This window comes from Microtus oregoni, unplaced genomic scaffold, assembly GCF_018167655.1.
Source record: "Microtus oregoni isolate MIOR12 unplaced genomic scaffold, Mior012 000002F_ref0000024, whole genome shotgun sequence".
NCBI lineage: Eukaryota > Metazoa > Chordata > Mammalia > Rodentia > Cricetidae > Microtus > Microtus oregoni.
In genome coordinates, this window is record NW_024543061.1 from 73910207 (window position 1) to 73932660 (window position 22454).

Below are 22454 nucleotides of genomic sequence, written 5' to 3' on the forward strand. Positions count from 1 at the left end.
TGAGCTATTGGCCAAGCATTTATAAGTCATATTAAGCCTGTGAGTGGTTACTTGGGAATTGATGGATGGGAAAGAAATGTCTGTTTTACATACGCATTTAAAGTTGAAAGTGAAAATAATAAAAGTCATTTAAAATAGTATGTCTGAGGAGCAACTACACGAGATCAATACAGTGAACCTCAGTTGTCTCCATTGCTAGAGAGAAGAGGAAGACAGAGAACACAGGAAACAACATATACAGCCCTTTTCCCACACGGACCAGGCTGGGTGTTCTCCAAGACCCAGGCCTGGGCATTCTTGTTGCTTGGTTTAAACAATCTTTTTGAAGGCTACATCTATTTAAGTGAGTTCACATCTACTAGATATTGGGATGTCCCATAGGCCTTTCCCATTCAAATCCCAGAAACTAAACACAATACCCTTCTCCCTTTTTTGTCCTGAACTCCTGTTTCCTCTCTCATCCCAACACTGATGAAAATGACACATTGAGAACATCCACCCAGCCAGTTGGCAAGAAAATATCACACGGCTCCTTTTCCTTTCTCTTAATCTAATCCCAATTCCAATGGCCTACTGTAGTGATGAGGTGAGCAGGCCTGCTTTTCGTCCCGCCCAGCTCCCACATGGTTAGCTTTACACCCAAAATAACAACACACAAATTGTATTCATTCAAACACTGTTTGGCCCATTAGTTTCAGCCTCTTATTGGCTAATTCTCACATACTGACTAACCCATTTCTAATAATCTGTGTGGCACCACGAGGTAGTGGCTTACCGGGAAAAGATTCAGCATATCTGACCTGGTAGCTGGCTCCATGGCGTGTGACCAACTATGCTTTCTTTCTCCCAGCATTCTGTTCTGTATACTCCACATATCTAAATCCTGCCCTATCAAAAAGCCAAGGCAGTTTCTTTATCAACCAATGAAAGTAACAAATAGACAGATGACCCTCCTCCATCATTTCCCCTTTTTCTGTTTAAACAAAAAAGAGGGCTTTCATTTTAATAGAGTAAAATTACATATAGCAAAACAGTTATAAAGCGAGAATTACAGTTACAATATTTATATCTATTTTATCTTTTATCATAACTAAGGAAAACTATACTATAACCATTTGTCAACTCCATCAAAGACTCCAGAAGGATATAGTATTACCTAAGTAAACAAGAAGTAAGCAACTTCCAAAACTCTAGAAATGACAGAGACATCTCACTGCCTGGACAGTCACCCAAAGTTCCTCTGTACCGTTGGGGCATCTATCTTCAGCCTTCAGGCCCATAGTATCCAGAAGACTTTTCCATGAAGCAGGAAATTTCAAAGACAGTTCAGTCACTTTCTGCTGTGTCCTGCAGAATGTCTCGCAGACTCTTTCATGAATCAGGAACCCCGAAAGACCATCTCACCTTTAGGCAAGTTCAGCAGTCCTCTCTCTAAGGCCTACCAAATCCCTTTGGTATGACTTCCTCTATTCATCCTCTCTTCCCATCCACCACTCAGCGAGTCTTCAATATGACTCTGTAGAAAGCCACCAGGGCGCTCCTGATATCTGGGGTGCATTTTCCTTTCAAACCATATTCAACAACTAGGGCAATTTTTTTTCTTCTCTTGTTGAGACAGTGTCTTGCTGTGCATCCCAGCCTGGCCTCAAACTCCAGACCCAAAATGATTCTCCTGCCTCAGCCTCTAATGTATCTGGGACTACAGGTGCATGCAATCATACTCCGCTAATCTTTCTTTACAACTAAGAGTAGGCTAAGTGCTCCTGATGCACACAGCCCGAGAGCCGGGCATGAGATCCACCCTCCCTCCGTGTTTAGGAGGCTCTACTCCCGTCCTCCTGGTGGCTTTCTTCCCACTTTCCCTACTCAGCCTGACTTTATGAATTCCTTCTCATGGACACACAATTAACTATTCCAGGTTCTGACCTTCTAAAGTGCTGGGTTCACACCATTATACCAACCCAGCATTGTATGTTATATTAACAGTTAATTCTTTTTTTTTTTTGGTTCCCACATCGGGAGTTGAACCCCGGCTGCCTGGGTGAAAACCAGGATAACAGTTAATTCTTGTCTCCCCCATCAAACAGTAAGACAATGAGTAAGGTCCTTGAACTGGTTTTGTTTTCCTTGCGTAATTGCACTGATAACGAATTTGTTATGTAATAAACATTATCTACCACAGATCCAATGACTAGGCTAGCTGAAGCCCCACCTGATGAGTCTCCCCATGCGGCCTCTCAGGACATCTAAGCCTGGAATATTAGGCTAAGCAACTCTGGTCATTCTTTTTCTTGGAATACCACCATTTTTATACTTTTCCAACTACTTTAAAGACTAATGGTAGTTTCCTGAAACTTGTGGGATCTCTCTACTCATTTTACACACTTGGCATAGCAAGTGTATTTTATTTTGTACAAAGGATACAGATTGTCTGTGCAACCCTTTCTCATTTCTGAGATAACACCAAGAAACACCTTTTGACTTATGTGGCCCTCTTGAATTGACGAACCCCTTCTTTACACCAGGGCACAAGGCTCCCTGATGGGCTCATCTGCTCTGGTGAAGCTAAGATCAGACCATGAAGATCTTAGTGGTGTTCATGACAACCTCTTCTCTTCAGAGTTTGAGGCAGAGCACACCCGTTTGCCTCCAGGTGACCCACAGATACACTAAGTACCATGTGACTCACAACAGGCCCGTATGTCCCTGGTAAGGACTGAGGCTTTTCTTAGTAATGTTTTTGAGGAAGCAGGCAATACTTTTTTCTCTTCTTTACCAATAGTATTACTAAGTTACATTATGTTAAAAAGCAGAATGAGGCCGGGTGGTGGTGGCGCACACCTTTAATCCCAACACCCGGGAGGCAGAGGCAGGTGGATCTCTGTGAGTTCGAGGCCAGCCTGGTCTAGAAGAGCTAGTTCCAGGACAGGAACCAAAAAAAGCTATGGAGAAACCCTGTCTCGAAAATCAAAACAACAACAACAACAAAAAAAAAAAGCAGAATGAGGGGACTGGAGAGGTGGCTCAGCAATTAAAAGTGCTTGTTTTTGCTGAGCTGAGGTTCTGTTCCCAGCACCCACATGATGGTTCACAATCATCTATAACTCCAGTTCCAGGAGCTCTGACCCTTCTTCTGAACTCCATGGGCACTGAGCATGCACGTGGTACTTATCTGTACATGCAGCCAAAACTCTCACATACGTAAAGATAAATGAATCTATTTTTTTCTTGGTTTTTCAAGACAGGGTTTCTCTGTATAACACTCTTGGCTGTCGTGGAACTCACTTTGTAGACCAGGCTGGCCTCAAACTTGCTGAGACCCACCTGTCTCTGCCTTCCAAGTGCTGGGATTAAAGGTGTACACCACCTGGCCTAAATTTTTTTAAAGAAGCTAAGGAAAACAGAGTGCTCTACCTACCAACTCAATAATGAAGACACAGACTTTTAGAAAGGGTGCAGTGTGCTTACTATAACAGTCCCAATGCAACAGGCAATGTTAGGGACAAAACACGCTACAAGTCCCTGATGACCACACAATATGGCAAGGGGCCTGACATGCAGCCTGACAGCCACACTTTACAGAAATGACAATTTAGCCTATATTCAAAAATACTGATGACCTTTATTAGAGGACTATTAATAGAACACTGTGATATGTAGTACATATTAAAAAGATAGCATCTTAAATATTAAGAAGCTAATACCTACTATATGCCAGGCACTGTACTGAACATTTATGAGTTTACTGGATCCTCACACTTTCTGTGTGGTATGTGCTAGTACTGTCCCCATTACAGATGAGAAAACTGAAGCTAGAGGTTGTAGAACATATCCCAGGTCTCACCTCCACACGCTGGTCTTGCCTGTTATACACAGATTTAAATTCAAACACACTCACTCCAGAAACTATCCTTTTAGTCCCATAATATGCAAAACTTAAGTTCCTTTTAGAGCAAATTAGCCTGAACAATAAAGCAACAACCCCAGAAACCCACAAACTAAGTGTTGTGGCACCTTTCTTTAATCTTAGTGCTGGGGAAACAGAGGCCGCCAAATCCCTGAGGCTCACTGGCCTACCACCCTAGCCTACAGGCTAGGACAATGAGCGACTTGTCTCGGAAAGCAAGGTAGACAGCTCCCCCAAGAACAACCCCAGAGTTGACCTTCTGGCCTCCACTCACAGCATGCAACCCACCCCTCCCACAAAACTATCACCAGCTGCTGCTGAACATTCCTTAGGGAATAAGAACTTGCTAAACGTAAGGTCAATTTTTAAAACAAAAAGGCGAACAAAATACTAACATGCCACATAAGATGAAAATGCAATTTGACTACTAAGTTAAATTCCATGGGCACCTTTGTCTATAGATTTGTAGCTACCACATCAGTGGGAATGTCAGTTAAAGAAGAAAATCATTAATGATGAAATGTGACTTCTAGTCTAAAATTACATATTAAATTATTATATATAGCATAAAGTAAGAACAGGGCTATCTGGGAAAAGTAAGAGAAATAATTATGCAGGACAGTGGACAAAAATGTTTCGACCACAGTACACGATACATTTGAATGAAAATGTCTTCATGAAACCTACTACGACATAGGTAAAAAGAACCCCAAGTCAGCCTGGGCTAAAAACAATTAGTAAAGCAAATGCGCATGAATTCACTAATTTCTAGTGCAAGTTCTCTCCTTAGAGGAGTAGGGTTTAGGAAAACCACAGGAAACACAACCACAGGCTGGAGATGTAGCTCGGTGGTAGCACAAGTTGCCTAGCATACATGAGGCTCTGGGTTTATTCCTATTACCAAACTAAAAAACAATAAATACATAGTAAAAGAAAGAAAGAACTTAGGAAACAACGTCAGTACAGACCTCTCCATTAGGACTGCCTCCAAACATACAGCTGCCTCATTCCCACCTAGTTTACTTCGGTCATTCAGAGACAAGTCTCTTCCCTCGCCCTCACTTCATCAGTAATGCACATAATTACAACAACAAGCACACTGGCCCAAACAGGCCTGAGGCAGACGGCTGGCTTCTGGTAAGCACACTAATCAGACTCTAGTGTCAAGGGTGCTGCAGGGAGAGCCACGGCTAGACTGAGGGCACACAGATTTGACACAGGATCTCTGACGCTAGCCAGATACATTTTAGGAGTTCAATACAACTCGATTAGTTGTTCGCTTTACTAATGTTTCTTTTATATTTTGATGAATGTGCATATAAGTGGCTGATAGGGTATATTAATTTAAACTTTCTTATTTTTTTATGTGGGTTTATAGATGCAACCTGCATGCAGTGCCCACAGAGACCAGAAAAGGGCGTCGGCTCCCCTGGAACTGGAGTTAGAGGCATCTGTGAGTTGCCCACATAGGTGCTAGGAACCAAATCTAGGTTCTCAGAAAGGACATTTACTGTAAGTTTTAGTGATATAACTTAAAAGTACATTTATGAAGAATAAGTATTTTGTGAAATGATTGTTATTCCTCATAAGTGGGTGCTAATGCCTTTGTCATAAATTAGATACATTTATATAATTTTCATTTTATTTTGTCACATTATATAAAATATATATAACTGAATAATTACTCTGTTCTGTAATTAAATAGCACAATCTTTAAGCTTCTAGACTAGTCATCTTACACTGTTAAATATTTAGCTTGGACTTTGAACTAGTGCTAACAGTGCCCTTCCAATGATAAGATAAAGCTCTGGTCTTCAATCCCTGACGTCATGGTGCTTGCGTTCTTTGGACTCCCCTTCACTGCTTACCCTCAGGGCCTCCAGCCTGCCGGGTAATAGCTACAAAGTTTACGAAACTCCCACTGCCTGCAGCCCACTCCGGAACTCTCTTCTGTTTGCTCACATGCTCTTCCCTCTGATGATCCTATGCAGGTCCCTGTTCTTCTGTTCTTCGTCCCCATGGAAGCTGCCTCCCTTGTCCACCTTGCACTCCAGAGGCAACTGCTGCAGCCACCCCCTTGCTTCTATCCCAGTTCCTTCGCCCTATCACTTCTCATGCTTGCCAACTCTAATTACTAGTTATCATTCATCCTCCACTGAATCTGAATGTGTGCTCATGTCGCCTAACGCGGCTATGGAAAAACCTCGGCAACATCATCTGCTTTCACTTTTGATTCCGACTCCTCAGCAATCAAGGTTTCCCGTCATGTGCTGTCCCCTCTCATGCCATTCCATCATGTCCCTTCCCCTCAAAACTTCGATTTCTGCTCACCCTTACTTACTCTTAGTTGATGGGAGATCTTGTTTTCCTGCTACATGGATTTCATCCACCACAGGTACCTCTACTAGCCACACATCTGTCTAGTCTATCTTCCCAGCAGCTGTCAGTCCCTCTACTTGCTAAGTAAATTCAATTTTTTCTTATTCAAGGATGTGACTCTAGTAATTGCTGGCTTTTCTCCTACATCGGTTTTCTACTGTCTGGGATGATCTCCTCTACTAACAATCAAAGCATTTCTCCCATCTTTAAAATAGCTCTTTGTCTTAAGCTCTTCTTTTTAGCAGAATTCCTTGGAAGAGTTGCTTATGCCGGTATCTCCATTCCTTTCTGTCTATTATGTCTTGCACCCATTTATCCCACAGGCTTTCCCACCCCTCCACAAGATGCAGATCATATGTTACCCTTGATCTCCATGTTACCCTATCCAATAGCCAATCCTTAGCTTTCACCTTTCTTGACCTACAGCACCATCGGGCACACTGAATTAGACCCTCTTTCTGGGTAGGACCATTCACTTGCTTCCTGGACTAGTCTCCATTTCTTCCCTTCTTCAGTATTTATTGCTAAGAACACTTGGTTGAATACTTTCAGTGCTAATTGCCCTATGGCTTAATCTACTTCTCCACTTAGATTTTCTTAATCTTATTTTTATGATACTAAAAACTGGCCACATGCTAATGACTCTGAAATGTATACCTCCTCTTTCAAAGACCTCATTCTGAATTCAAACCCCACTCGGCTACTCAGTATGTCCACCTGGAAGTTTAGCAGGCATCACAAACTTGGTGTGTCCATCCTGCACCCTTCCTGCACTTGCCAGCTGCATCCCATGTCTCCTTGACATCAGACACACAACACACACACACACACACACACACACACTCACTCACTTCTGCCATCTGGTCTACCAGAAAACTCTCAGCTTTGCCTTCAAATCTAGCCAGAATCCAACCACTTGTCATTCCTGTTACCAACTTGATTCCAACTATTATCAGACTACCAGGCCTGCTTTATGGCCATTTTGCTTCTGTCCTGTAGGTCACACAACCTATCTTCCAACACTGGCTCTAAAGTGATGTCATAATATCTTGCCCTGTTTCTCCCAGAGGAAATCTTTACAAGGCCTTAATGCACAGTCCTGCCCTGCACCCTCCCAGTCTTCCTCTCTGGCCAAGCCTCCCATGCTCACGCTGTTCCAGCTACTCTAGTCTACTTGTTAGCCTCTGATCCAATTCACTCTGCTCTCTTCCTAGTAGCTTCTTCTGCCTGCGTCCCTCTTCTCTAGATAGCCAGATGATTTGCTCTTTGACCTCTTTCAGGTATTTGTTTAAAGTTATCTCAGTGAGATAAATTTAAGCTTCCAAGCCCTTTTCATTAAAAACCATACTACACAGATAATCCCAACCTCTTACCCTAATTCGGTCAGGGTACTTATCTCCATAAGCACTTATCACCATAACACACAGGTAATAAATAATGGATTGCACTATATAATTTATCTATATGCTCCACTTACTGTCTATTCTCTTTACAGATGTATCCCTAGTACTGAGAATACTATCTGCCAAACAATAGAGACTCACAAATGATCAATGAACCATTGATCTTTAACATATCTTTAAAATGACTAAAATTATGATCTAGTAACTACTTTATTAGTATCTTTTGATGAAGAATCTCCATAGATGTTTCTAAAACATGTTCATTTGGGAAGGCATAATAAAATGTGATTAAACTATGATCCAATCATTTTATAACTTAAGAGTAACTGTTTTACCTGGGATTCCCATATTTATTTAGAAAAAATGGGGGGCTTCTGAGTAAATTAACAACATGGGAAAAAAACATTTTAGCAGCTGTGCTGAAGTAGTTTTTAAGGACAAGTTAAATTGCCTGCATCAGGTTGCAACTGTTTACATATAAAGTTATAAGTATTTGAAGAATAATCATACAGGGGCTCATCAAGCATCAAGGTGCTCTTTAAGCATGTTATGGGGCATGAAGAGCAGGCCGTCTACTGAGAGATGAACAATGTATAAGGCAGACAGCTGACAGAGTTGCACAGATATCAACACCAAGAGGAGTCTGGTGTACATGGCAGAGCAGAAGAGTAGCACTGGAGTGAACCCAAAAGGAAGGATTCTGAAAGGACCCTCAGTGAGAACGCCAGCCTTCATTTGAAGCTTGGACAGAGACACAGCATTTCTACAGTACCCAAGGAAACTGTTTCATACCTACAAAGATAATAAAATTACTGGATGTCCAATCTCTTTATTAAAAAAAATTCACAGCTTTTGCGTATATCCTCTTGTGTAAACACTATGTAAGCATATGCAATACTACATTGTTTCAGGAGGAAAGACAGATGCGAAGTTTGTATAGGTTCAGTACACATGTAAGTTTTTGCATATTTTTAATCTGGAATTGGTTAAATCCATCATAGACATGGAACCCAAAGATACAGAGGGGTAATTGTACAGTTACTGTGAGTGGAATGCAGAAAAGAAACAAAGACAAAAGTGCAGCAGTGTCCAGAAGCACTGGCTGCAGTCCATTCTGAAGCTGAGAAGATAAGCAGAGAAGAGATCAGAAGAGCTGCAAAATTACAGTCAGGTCATAGGATGTCTTAAAGTCAAACTAAGGAGTCTTAATGCTACTATGCATCAACTCATGTCTGCAATTTTAGCCCTCAGAGGCTAAAGCAGGAGGATTACATCAAGTCTGAGGCTATCCTGAGCTAGATAGTCAGTTCCAGGATTTAGTGGCCTAGAGACTAGGATGCAATCTCAAGAACAAAGCAAAACTTAAAATGAAAAGACATCTAGGTATGTCATGCTCCTGGACAGCCAGAGCTACATGGCAGAAACTTGTCTCAGCTACCCCATAATCCACCCCACTTACTGTTAAGTAAAAAGAATTTTACCAAATGCCATAATAAGAAGGCTGATGAACACAAGACTTATTAGAAACAATTCATAGATAGTGTGGCATGGAATAATCAATGAGTCCCGCACACCCAGAGCATAGCCCAGCACATTTTCAGTCCCACAATGTCCTGGGTTGATTCCCTGTCCTCCCTCAGCTTTAATTTCGTCCTGTTAATTAAGGCTGGTGGTGAGAATTTCATAATGAAGGCAACAGTATGAGGACATACAGTGTGTGACATAAAGTCTCACTAAATATTACATCGCTTTATCCTATTTTTAAAACAGCTTGTAACTGGGCATAGTAGCACATGCCTGTAATCCCAGCACTCAGCAGGCTAAAGCAAGAAAGATCACAAGTTCAAGGCCAGTCTGGGCTCCATAATGAGACCCCCTCCTTTCTTATAGGTAGAATGTAAGTTATGTGACATATCAAATTTTATATATAAATTACCCAAAAAGCATGTAATGTAAATTTTCCATGAATTCAAACTTTTCCTTTTTTTTCCTTTTTTTTTTTTTTTTTTTTTTTTTGGTTTTTCAAGACAGGGTTTCTTAATGTAGCTCTGGCTGTCCTGGAACTTACTCTATAGACCAGATTGGCCTTGAACTCATAGAGATCCACCTGCCTCTGCCTCTGCTGGGATTAAAGGTGTGTACCACCACCACCTGGTTAATTCAAATTTTACTTCCTCTTAATTGGCATTAAACTGAATAAAGCAGGTCAGCTCTAGGAAAGGGTTCTCCTGCAGAGTAAAACCATGAACTTAAACAATGGTTAACGCATAATTAAATATGTCCAAAAATAATATTTATGGCCAGGTGTGGTGTTACAGATCTCTCTGAGTTCATGAACCACCTGGTCTACATAGTAAGTACCAGGTCAGTCAGGATTCCATAGCAGGACTCTACCTCAAAACAAAACAAAGATAGTCATATTTATGAGTCAAAAGAGAATGTTTAATTCTGTTATTGTAATTTCCATTAACTTACTTCTTTGAGACAAGGTCTTGCTATACACAGCAGGTAGCCTGCGCTGGCCTGGAATGTTCTGTATCCCCCAGGCTGGCCTTGATTGGCAGCTCTCCTGCCTCTAGAGTGCAGGGGTTGCCTGCCTGCACTATCAACTCTTGGCACGTCACACTTTTTATTTCATTTAAAAGTTTATCTCCTAGATCTTCTCCCAGTCAGCAGGTTGCCTTTTTGTCTTAGTGACAGTGTCCTTTGCTTTACAGAAGCTTCTCAGTTTTAGTAGGTCCCATTTATTCAATGTTGCCCTTAATGTCTGTGCTGCTGGGGTTATACATAGGAAGCAATCTCCTGTGCCCATCTGTTGTAGGGTACTTCCCACTTTCTCTTCTATCAGGTTCAGTGTGCTCGGACTGATATTGAGGTCTTTAATCCATTTGGACTTGAGTTTTGTGCATGGTGATAGATATGGGTCTATTTTCATTCTTCTACAGGTTGACATCCAGTTATGCCAGCACCATTTGTTGAAGATGCTTTCTTTCTTCCATTGTATACTTTTAGCTCCTTTATTGAAAATGAGGTGTTCATAGGTTTGTGGGTTAAAATTCGGGTCTTCTATACGATTCCATTGGTCGACTTCTCTGTTTTTATGCCAGTACCACACTGTTTTCATCACTGTAGCTCTGTAATAGAGTTTGAAGTCAGGGATGGTAATGCCTCCAGAAGATCCTTTATTGTATAGGACTGTTTTGGCTATCCTGGGTTTTTTGTTTTTCCATATAAAGTTGATTATTGTCCTCTCAAGATCTGTGAAGAATTTTGTTGGGACCTTGATGGGGATTGCATTGAATCTATAAATTGCCTTTGGTAGAATTGCCATTTTTACTATGTTGATCCTCCCAATCCAAGAGCAAGGGAGGTCCTTCCATTTTCTGGTATCCTCCTCAATTTCTTTCTTCAATGCCTTAAAGTTCTTGTCAAACAGATCTTTCACTTCCTTGGTTAGAGTTACCCCAAGATATTTTATGCTGTTTGTGGCTATCGTGAAAGGTGAAGCTTCTCTGATTTCCCTCTCTGCTTCCATATCCTTTGTGTATAAGAGGGAACTGATTTTTTGGAGTTGATCTTGTATCCTGCCACATTACTAAAGGTGTTTATCAGCTGTAAAAGTTCTTTGGTGGAGTTTTTGGGGTCGCTTATGTACACTATCATATCATCTGCAAATAACGAAAGTTTCACTTCTTCCTTTCCAATTCGAATCCCCTTGATCCCCTTATGTTGTCTTATTGCTATTGCTAGAACTTCAAGCACTATATTGAAGAGGTAAGGCGAGAGTGGACAGGTCTGATCTCCAAAATATATAGAGAACTCAGGAAACTAGACTTTAAAATGCTAATTAACCCAATTAAAAAATGGGGCACTGAACTGAACAGAGAATTCTCAACAGAAGAAGTTCAAATGACCAAAAGACACTTAAGGTCATGCTCAACCTCCTTAGTGATCAGGGAAATGAAAATCAAAACAACTTTGCGATATCATCTTACACCTGTCAGAATGGCTAAAATCAAAAACTCCAATGATAGCCTTTGCTGGAGAGGCTGTGGAGGAAGGGGTACCCTCATCCATTGCTGGTGGGAATGCAATCTTGTGCAACCACTTTGGAAATCTGTGTTTCGGTTTCTCAGGAAATTCGGAATCAACCTACCCCTGGACCCAGCAATACCACTCCTGGGAATATACCCAAGAGATGCCCTATCATATGACAAGAGCATTTGTTCAACTATGTTCATAGCAGTATTATTTGTAATAGCCAGAACCTGGAAACAACCTAGATGCCCTTCAATGGAAGAATGGATGAAGAAAGTGTGGAATATATACACATTAGAGTACTACGCTGTAAAAAACAATGACTTCTCGAATTTTGCATGCAAATGGATGGAAATAGAAAACACTATACTGAGTGAGGTAACCCAGACCCAAAAAGATGAACATGAGATGTACTCACTCATAATTGGTTTCTAGCCATAAATAAGGGTCACGGAGACTACAATTGGTGAACCTAAAGAAGCTAAGTAAGAAGGTGAACCCAAGGAAAAACATATAGTTATCCTCTTGGCTATGGGAAGTAGACAAAATTGCTGGGGAGAAAATTGGGATCTTGGGGGTGGGGTGGGATGGGGGTAAGGGGAGATGGGGAGAAAAAAGGGAGAAGGGGAGGATGGGGGGAACTTGGGGAAAAAGGATGATTGGGATAAAGGAAGGTTGGATAGGGGAGCACGGAAGCACAATTCTTAGTTAAGAAAGCCACCTTAGGGTTGGCAAGAGACTTGAACCTAGAGTGGCTCCCAGGAGCCCAAGGCAATGTCCCCAGTTAGTTCCTGGGGCAGCTGAGGATAGGGAACCTGAAATGACCCTATCCTATAGCAATACTGACGAATATCTTGCATATCACCATAGAACCTTCATCTGGTGATGGATGGAGATAGAGACAGAGACCCACACAGGAGCACTGGACTGAGCTCCCAAGGTCCCAATGAGGAGCAGAAGGAGGGAGAACATGAGCAAAGAAGTCGGGACCACAAGGGGTGCACTCACCCACTGAGACAGTGGGGCTGATCTATTGGGAGCTCACCAAGGCCAGCTGGACTGTGACTGAAAAAGCATGGGATAAAACCGGACTCTCTGAACATGGCGGACAATGAGGGCTGATGAGAAGCCAAGGACAATGGCACGGCGTCTTGATCCTACTTAATGTGCTGGCTTTGTGGGAGCCTAGCCAGTTTGGATGTTCACCTTCCTAGATATGGATGGAGGGGGGAGGACCTTGGACTTTCCACAGGGCAGGGAACCTTGACTGCTCTTTGGACTGGAGAGGGAGGGGGAGAGGAGTGGGGGGAAGGGGAGAAGGGTGAGAGGAGGGGGAGATGGGTGGGAGGCTGGGAGGAGGCGGAAACTTGTTTTTTTTTCCTTTTCTCAATAAAAAAAAAAGTTTATGTCCTAGAGTAAGAAATACACTCTCTCTATAGTTAGGACTAAGTCTATAATCTGTTCATAAGATCATGGAGTCTTATGGATACTGATGAAAAGATGGCCTTACTAAGACTGTCTCCCTACACACACAAGTTCTTTATGTTCAGCTAGTCTGAGAGCAGAAGATCTCACTGAGTCATACAGGCATTACACCTCTGATTAATGTTACTTTAATTTTTCTGAAGTCAATTTGCATTCAACATTGACCTCAAGTTCTACCTCCTCCTCCCCCACCCTTTCTCAGACCACTCACTGCATGTGCCCCCACCATTTCATCTGAGCATTACATGGGGACTAGAGTTGGAAATTATCAGTTTTCAGGGGAAGAAACCAAGGGTTAGCAACTCAACGTGACAGAGTGGCTAGGTGGAGAACTGACATGAAAACTGTTTCTACCCAAAGCTGTCTCTCAGCCACCGTGTGTGCTGCTTCAGCACTGCAAGTCAGGCTGCGTTGCCGGGTCGTGTGAATTATTGTTCTCCTCTAAACAGCCAGAATGAACACTGCATGGTGTTCTACACAAGGACCTACAATATTCTTAGTGATAATCTGGTCATCTTCACACCGTTCTCTGAGAATCCCCCAAATCAGCCCTTGACAATGCTGTGTACAGGCTATTAACCAGCACCTCCACAAAAGAAATACGTCAGCACAAGTCCTACCAGGAGCATAAGAAAACAGTGTGGGAAAAATCAATTTTGCATGTTAAAAGGCCACAATAAAACAAAAAGCACCACATAAAGCAGCAAGCCAGGTAACAGCAAGTCTTTAATCCCAGCACCTGGGAGACAGAGGCAGAGGGATCTCTGAGTTCAAGGTCAGCCTGGTCTATAGAGTTCCAGCACAGTCAGAGTTGTTACATAGAGAGATACTGTCTCAGAAAACAAACAAACAGAACACACACACACACACACACACACACACACACACACACACGCTGATGGCAGATACTTTACTGACAGTGGGTCGCTCCAGACACAACAGTTTTAGGCTACTCACAGTAGGTAATTTTATCAGCACTCTTTTACTTTTATGGGATAAAGGAGGAAACTAATCAAAGAACTTGAGGGCTGGACAACCAGCTCCGCGGCAGAACACATGCCCAGCACACACAAGGTTCCAGAGTTATAAGAGAAAAGAAAAATAATCATTCAAATAGCGGAGAATCTCAAACTTCTCTCAGTCCAGATAAGAAAAAGGCATCAGCAATGACTTTAATACAGTACAATCAACGCTTCTCATTTCAACTGTAAAGACCAGAGAACAAGAGAACAGATTATAAGAAACAAACAGTACAGTGTAAGGGAAAGAAAAAGGATCCTTTGCAGCCAGTGAGTTCTCATGGTTTTCAACAGACGGCACACCTCTAGAATGTGAGAAGTAACTAGTTCATGCGAGCAGTTGGACCTTAATGTCCACTAAGATATCTGAGGCTTCATATAGCTCTTACCGTCTAAAGTGTGGCCACGCCAAACTGAGCTGTAAAGTATAAAACACATGGCAGACCTCGAAAACTTAATACAATGAAAAGAACATAAAACACATTTTTATACTGACTATTAAAATATTGACTTAAGTGAATGACTTAATTAAAATTAACTCTAAATTGTAGTCAACGTTTTAAATAAAGCTACTAGAATATTTTAAATTATGCATGTGACTTGTATTATATTTTTACTGAAAATCACTGATGAAGAATTGGTTGTTAAAAAAAAAAAAAAACCAGAAGGAGACAGAACTCAAGTATGATCCCAAAGACTGATGGGATTTGCCAGTCCTTCTGTACAGCCTGATACAGAGAATTCCATTTTCCAGAAAACAGCTAAGATCTCTGCCACTGAAGCCCATGACAAGATCTTGGGTGAATGACTTAACAATTTGGGGCCAGGCTACATCCCAATCCTATGTGGATTAAACACAACAATGTAAACAGTCAGAGCTTGAAGACCTCACTATATAGCTCAGGCTGGTGCATGTTGGGATTACAGATGTAAACCATTATTCCTAGGAGCCAAGCACTTTAAATATAGTAGCATGTAATTGAAATTTGGGGTCAACTTATCTTCAACAACTTAGCATTGCATTATACTCCCTCCATTATATTAACTATGAGCCTCCTAAGAAAATAGCTGTGCTTTTAACATATTTTGGTGGCATTTTATTTTGTGTGTGCATATGCATATTCACATGAATGCGTGTGCACACATGCGTGTACTGTGCATATGTTTGTGTGTATATAAGCATGCTCACATGCGCATGTGGAAGCCAGAGGTCAACCTTAAGTGTTACTCCTCAATAGCAATCCACTTTATTTTTTTAGGTAGGGTCTCTTACTTAGCAGGACCTAGGGCTTGCTGAGAAGACTAAGCTGGCTGCACAGTGGACTCCAGGGATCTAATTGTCTGCACCTCCTCCATGCAGGAATTATAAACACAGACCAGTACTCCATTTTTAACATAGGTGGTGGGGATGGAATTCAAATCCTCATAAATGTGCTGCATGCACTTTACTGATCAAGCTATCTCCCTAACCCCAACACACATGCTCAAGCCACGGCCAGTGAGACAGACCACTTCCTGTTGCCTGTGTAAGCTGTAGAACTCTCAGCTGCCTCTCCAGCACCATGTCTGCCTGCACACCATCATGACAATGGACTAAACCTAGGCACTGTAAGCCACCCAATTAAAAGTTTTCCTTTATAAGAGTTGCCATGGCCATGGTGTCTCTTCTCAGCAATAAAAACCCTAATTAAGACAATGATGCTTATGAAAGAGTAAATCTGTGCCATGTATCTGTAATCCCAGCCTTCTGAAGGTAGTAGCAAGAGGATCAGAAATTGAAAGCCAGCCTCAGCTAAAAAAGCTCAAGACTAACCAGGGCTTATGGACCCTAAGAAAAATGAAACTTAAACAACTAAAACCAAAACGGGGTCATGTTGTGAGTTCATTTAACACTTCTGGAATAACAATTTTCTCACCTAGCAAAATAAAAGTGGCTAACTAAATCTCTAAAATCTTCAGCTCAAAAATTCTTGTCAACAATGAACCTCATAGTCAAAAACAAATTCCTGTCCAGTGTTTCGAAGTTGCTCAGCTTTCCAATGCGTCTTCAGCTCTCTCTCTTCCACACCTTAGTGACAGTCTTCCATAGTGACTTCTGCTGAAACTATTGTCCCATAAACTTCTCTAAGTCCATTCTCCACCCACAAAGACTCTACATTCTCTGTTTACTGCACACCTAGAAGTCCATGCAGCAAGTGACACCAGAAAGCTGTGCATTTCCCGATTCTCAATCCAGGTTCTGGGCTGACTGCCTTCACCCCATGAGTCCTCACCCAGTTGTTAGGGTGAAAACGGAACAGAGAAAACTCAATGTGTCATTGTCAAAAATAAATAATACAATGTTCTGTAACTATTTGTACTAACTGGTTAAGGTTTACCAAGAATAAACAGAAACCTTAACTAGTGTTTTAATTGTTTTTAACCTGGATTAAAGAAGCCAAACATCTCTAGCTTTGCTATAGGAACACATGTAACTTTAGAAAATTAATTTTGCTTTCTGTAACACAGTTTACTAATCTGTAAAACAGGATTAATAGTAAGCCACATGCTCAAAGGCACTGTGACCCCACCAGAGGGGTTCTGTTCATACATAAACTGTCAAATCTCAAGTAGGCAGATCTCAGTAAAAAGCAAAAATATTAATAACACACTGTGGAGGCAAATCCTACAGAAGCAGGGGCTGTGCTGTAAAAACAGTGAAAATGCCTCACCGATGCACAAAGACAATATTTTTCCTCCTAAAACATTTGTTTTCTATTTGCTAAGAAGACCACTATGTCCTTTCCAGCCAGTCTGACGGTTCCCATCACTCCAGAAGACACTAAGGGTAACCGCTGCCTTCATCAGGCAGCGTTCTCAGATCACCAAGAGCTGCATTCAGATCGCCACATGCTTCTTCAATTAGTAACACCGTAAATTAAGACATTTTTAGAGAAAATTCTCTTTTCCAAACAGGAAGAGAACTTTTATTTTTTAGCATTCCTGCTTAAGAGCATGTAAGCTGCAGAATCAGATCATAGTTCTACTATTGTTGTGTTTGTGCATTAGCACAGAAGCCTCCATCCAATCTGCGTTTCTACAGGTTATGCCTATTCAGTGCTATCCACAGCTTTTCAGCAAGAATCCATAATCATCTCTCTGCAAATTGTTCCAGCCAGCTTCAAACACAGCGGAACTGACAGAGCACACTTCTGAGTCTCTGTCCTTGGCATTTTTGATCATCTCTCCCCATTCTGCTGCCAGCTGTCACCATGAGGACCTTCCTCAATCCAGGCCTGACCTGAATGCATTGTAAGTGTAGGACACCCAATTACAGTAATACAAAAACTACCAGCCCAAGAAGACAAAGCTAATGGTATGAAAAAAAAAGAAAGAAAGAAAGAAAGAAAGAAAGAAAGAAAGAAAGAAAGAAATCTTATTTCAAGTTTCTTGGACCTATGAGGAAAACAAACAGCAACAGTTTGGGTGTTCTATGGCAATAAGTAATACCAAAGCAATACTAGAAAGATAATGCGACCCCTGTGGGAGGGAGCTCGTCGCCAGCACACTAACAGTGCTCCTCCTCTCTGGGATCACAGAATGTTCCACCGCTGCTTCTCCAGCTGCTACCAACAGACACATACAGAAAGGCGTTTGGAAGCACCCACCTTGTTGAGGACATCTCGTTGGCAGCCAAGATAGAGATTGGGAAGAATTCGAGTTGGCCCAATGTTGGCAACAGGTAAGCAAGGCTGAGATATGCAGGTAGGGACTAGAGTGGATTTTCCTTCACAGAGGCCAGGGAAACAACGAGAGAACTCAGCAAACCCACCTAAGAATAAACATTGTATGATTATGCCATGTACAATGTAAAATAAACCAGCCTTCTGGAACTACTTGACTAAAACCATTTAAAACAGACCCAAGCAGGTAACACTGCCTATGGGCATCCTTCCTACAGCTGCTGATGCTAAAACTGGTGTAGAATCCAGCGCTGACTCCAGCTTATAAGGCTGTAGTATGGACGGGCAAGTTCCAAGGGCCCTGAAGATAATCACTGCCTTCCTTAGACAGTCTCTTAATCCTCACATACTCTATGACATGTGATCCCCTCTCTCTCTCCATAAAAAATGTTATCTATGGGACATTAAGGATTTTAAGTCAATAGCAAAGAAGTCAAAAATAATTATTCACAATAGCAAACAAATGGGTATTTTAAAAAGTGATAAATTGAGTGTTACTCGTTTAGAGTAAAAATAATGCTGTAAATTCTTCCAGGATTCTGGGTAGTAGTGGTGGTGGGATAAGACAAGGTCATGAGCCAGGCAGTGGTGGCACCCGCCTTTTATCCAGCACTGGGGGAAGGGAGAGGCAGACGGATCTCTGTTGAGTTTGAGACCAGAATGGTCTATAGAGTGAGTTCCAGATCATCCCAGGCTACACAGAGAAACCCCATCTCAAAAAACAAACAAAACAGACAAGGTTGTGAGTAAGCCTGTTTGCTTCAGTCAGTCAGGATGTGGCTGCGGATGGCCCTGAGCTCCTCTCCTCCAACCTGGGTCACCCTTGCCTGGACAGTTTTCTTAACCTTAAAACTTATCTTTATAACAAGTCATTACAGTTCTGCAGGCAGTCAAGGCTCCATCATCACTACTGTTCATTTTCCTAAGCACTAAAACAAATGTTGACAGAGCCTAGATCATCTATAGTATATGAATTCCCGTGGCAAGAGTCCTGGGTTCAGATTTAGAACTTGGGGTTGTCCCTCATCCCCCCGCCAGGTTTTTTTAAAAAAAAAAAAAACATATTTATTTAGTGAGTGTGTGTGTGTGTCAGTGTGTGTCAGTGTATGTGTGTGAGTGTGTGTGTATGTGTCAGTGTGTGTGTGTGTGTTTAGGGGGATGGTACGAAGGCCAGAGGACAGCTTGCTGGAGTCAGTTCTCTTTTTCTACCACGTGAGCTCCGGGAATGGGACTCGGGTTATCAGGTTTGCCAGCAAAGCCTTACCCCACTAGGCCACCTCACCAGTGCCGGTGCTGTGGTCCCAGGTGTCTATTTCTAATGAACTGCCTATGGCCTTCATGAAGTGTCAGAGTCTGGCCACAGTTCAAAAGAGAAAAATCCGTGGACTCCTCTGAAGAGGGCAAATGTGAGCAAGGTCTTCACAGGGGTTTCCAATTTAAGTAAACACTCCTATCCAAATTAAAACACAGGAACCAAACTGTTTCTGATAAATTCCTTACTACCCAAACCCTTACTTCTTAATATCTCAACTCAGGAACCTTGAAGATTAGAATTATGGGAAATACTTGCTCAGCTCAAGCATAATCCAGCTGGACCCTGTTTCTACTTATGTGCAATCCAGGGTCCAGGGTCCAGGACCAGTGAGAGACAACAGAATTTGCAAAGCAATTAAGCCATAGCAAAAATAAGTCAACATTCCTATCTCCAGTCTAAGTAACTGTAATTTTAAAGCTATTCTTACACATGAGAAATTGAAAGGTCTTAAACTAAACTGGTGGATCAGATCAGATTGGCTGCAGAAATTCAAATTACTCTGTACAATGAACCCTCAGATCTGCCCTGCACCATACACACACACACAGCAGGGAAAGCAAGAATACGAGCCCCTAAACTCAGGTTCACTCCAGGCCCAGCACATTCTAGATGTCTGATGTGGTTAAGGTTACTGAATCCAACTCCGAGTTTCCTCATCTAAAAGTATTAACTTAGCTCACTTGCAGTATTGCGTGTGGCACACAGCAAGCACTCAAGCAGGTATCCGTGGTTATTACTCCACGACAGCAACCATCCTCGACCCTGGCACCTCCTTAGGATCTGCCTAAGACACACAGTGAGAAGGCAGAGCCTCTAAGCCTTAGAATCTAAGGTTACATTTCCCCAGGGTATGTCAGAGCACTGGCGTCCTGAAAGAAGCTGACAGACAGGACTTGTCCAGAAAGTAAAACACTGCACGTATCTCCCTGAGAGAGTCACAGCTCCTATAGCACAATAAGGACTCCAAACATATTACCTCCAAAGAAAATGTCTTAATTTACTTAAGACAAATAAGCTTTTCCAAACTGATTTAAGCATGGAAATCCCTCTAAAATCTTTAGCCGATGGTGGCATTCTATACAAGTAAACGCTAGGCTGGAACTGCCTCCATCTAAGTGTAGCCGCGAATGGTCTCCGAGGCAGGCAGCACGGGCCATGCTGTCCACTGTTTAGATGGATTTCTGTAAGGTAGGGCCCTGCGGGTGGGTCTACAGCAGCACAGTAAAGGCTGTCACTTTCCTTTCTTCAGTTTATGCCAACTGACAGGCAGGCACTATTTTGATTATAATTAATTGTATGATAAAATTTTACTATCTATATGTTGTTGTTTAACCTAAGAATTGTTTTGGAGTAATCTCTGGCTCCAAGACAGTTCATAGGAAGTCTGTCATTTGCTGTAGGAAATCCTACAGCCAGTAGCCTCTAAGTTACCCGGCCACTGGGGAGTAGCCTCTTACACTATTTATGCTGATGTAAAGCTGGCCTCTTTTCTGGCTGCAGAATTCGGTTGCTGTTCTCTGGTCCAGAAGAGGATTCTGATTTGTGAGTCTACCCCTAAACAAACAACCATCTATTATTCTCAATTCTGAGCTAGTGTAGGATTTCTCTTAAGCATCCTACTTCAGTCATTTAAGACAACAAAACCACATTCCAGTAAAATATTTTTAGAGAATGAAAATCCAAAAACCACCTCTTGACTTACACTTTAAATTTGTAAATAATCAGACTGAAAAATAACAACAGAATATACAGAACAAAAACTATGACAAGCAGTACTGAGATTACAGGTGTGGCCTACATGCTTAGCTCTACAGGTATTGTCTTAATCTTTATCATATGCTATGAAATAAATGTCATCACTATTCCTATTTGCATACAAGAACACAGAGGCTCAGAATTACATTCTGTGGTAATTAGCTGAGCTATGGAATGAGTTTACTTCGTAAATCCTCTAACTTGTGTGTAGGGACAGCCTTACTGTTACCTATGGTGTTCCAAGCTTACAACTCTCATTGGCTAGTTCTCAGAGCGAGTCCAACAGTGGGTATAGCCCTTCCCCAAACTGATGAAAAGTCTTATTTTCCCCAAAGAGAGGGTGTAAGGGTGTGTCTCTGTGTGTGTGTAATATGTGTCGCAGAAGTTTCACTAAGAGAGAAGAAAGAGAAGTATATCTAATATGACCAGAGATAAGAGACTTACTAAATACAACTGTTGGGGGAGATGTAAACGATGTCTATTATTAGGCTTTCTTACAAAGCAATGGGTGAGGGGTTATGGACCCTAAGGCAGCCACACTGGAAGGTTTGTATGATGGAATACTCCCCTCATATCCCTTCCCCTAGTTCTCAAACTATATACTCTAGCCCTTCCCAGGACCCAGAAGCCACAAGCAATTAAAACAGAATTGTGTGAACTGCTTGTAAGGGGTAGAGGGATACTCAAAAGAAGGTCCCATGACCCTGCCTACCCCCTACTTCTACAAGGGAATGTCAACCATCAAGAAGCCCAGCTAAGATGATCTTTGGCAAAGTGACCCAATAAACTTCTGAAGATAGTGGCAACATGGCTTAGGGGATAGTCATGTACAACAACTCACATGGAATCCATAATAAAGTTCACAAGTAACTAGCTAAAACATCAAGACACCATGGTTTGTTCATGATCAGATTCACAAGCTGACAGTTAAGCAAAAGCTTTGTCTTAGCTTCCACAGGCTGTCTTTCAGAGGGACACACTTCTGCATCCTCCAAAAACAACTTTCAATCATATTAAGTCAGTCAGCCTAGCTGTTCAGGGTCCAGCTGTACCATTAATTAGTACAGGGACCCTAAGTCACTTTAACTTCAATGCACCTCAAAAGTATGGTTGGTTCTAGAAAATTCCATGGCAAGGAATTAAATGACAGAAACCACTATTCAACCTCAAAACAAAAACGCCAAACCAACAATACATGGTAAAATGCTCTATAAAACCAGAGAAGCCCTGCGAGGTGGTGCACACCTTTAATACATGCCAGCACAGGGGCAGAAGCAGGCGGCTGAGTTCAGGCCAGCTAGGTCAACACAGCAAGTTCCATCCAACCAAGGCTACATAGTAAGACTTTGTTGCTAAATAAACATACTTTTGTTGGGTATTTTCAACTAATATTTCAACTAGTACAAACACTAATAGCCAAACTTTGAAATA

General features: G+C 41.8%; 1 protein-coding gene across 3 annotated transcripts in view; it reads right to left on the reverse strand.

The window, feature by feature from the left end:
* Dusp16 (dual specificity phosphatase 16) overlaps positions 1-22454 on the reverse strand; it is an 83728-nt gene that overhangs the window by 11154 nt on the left and 50120 nt on the right. For all 3 annotated transcript variants that reach the window (XM_041632722.1, XM_041632732.1, XM_041632741.1), the window contains one exon: positions 17879-18042. In XM_041632722.1, coding sequence (XP_041488656.1) covers positions 17879-18042 — 164 coding nt within the window. The remainder of the gene's footprint in view (positions 1-17878; positions 18043-22454) is intronic.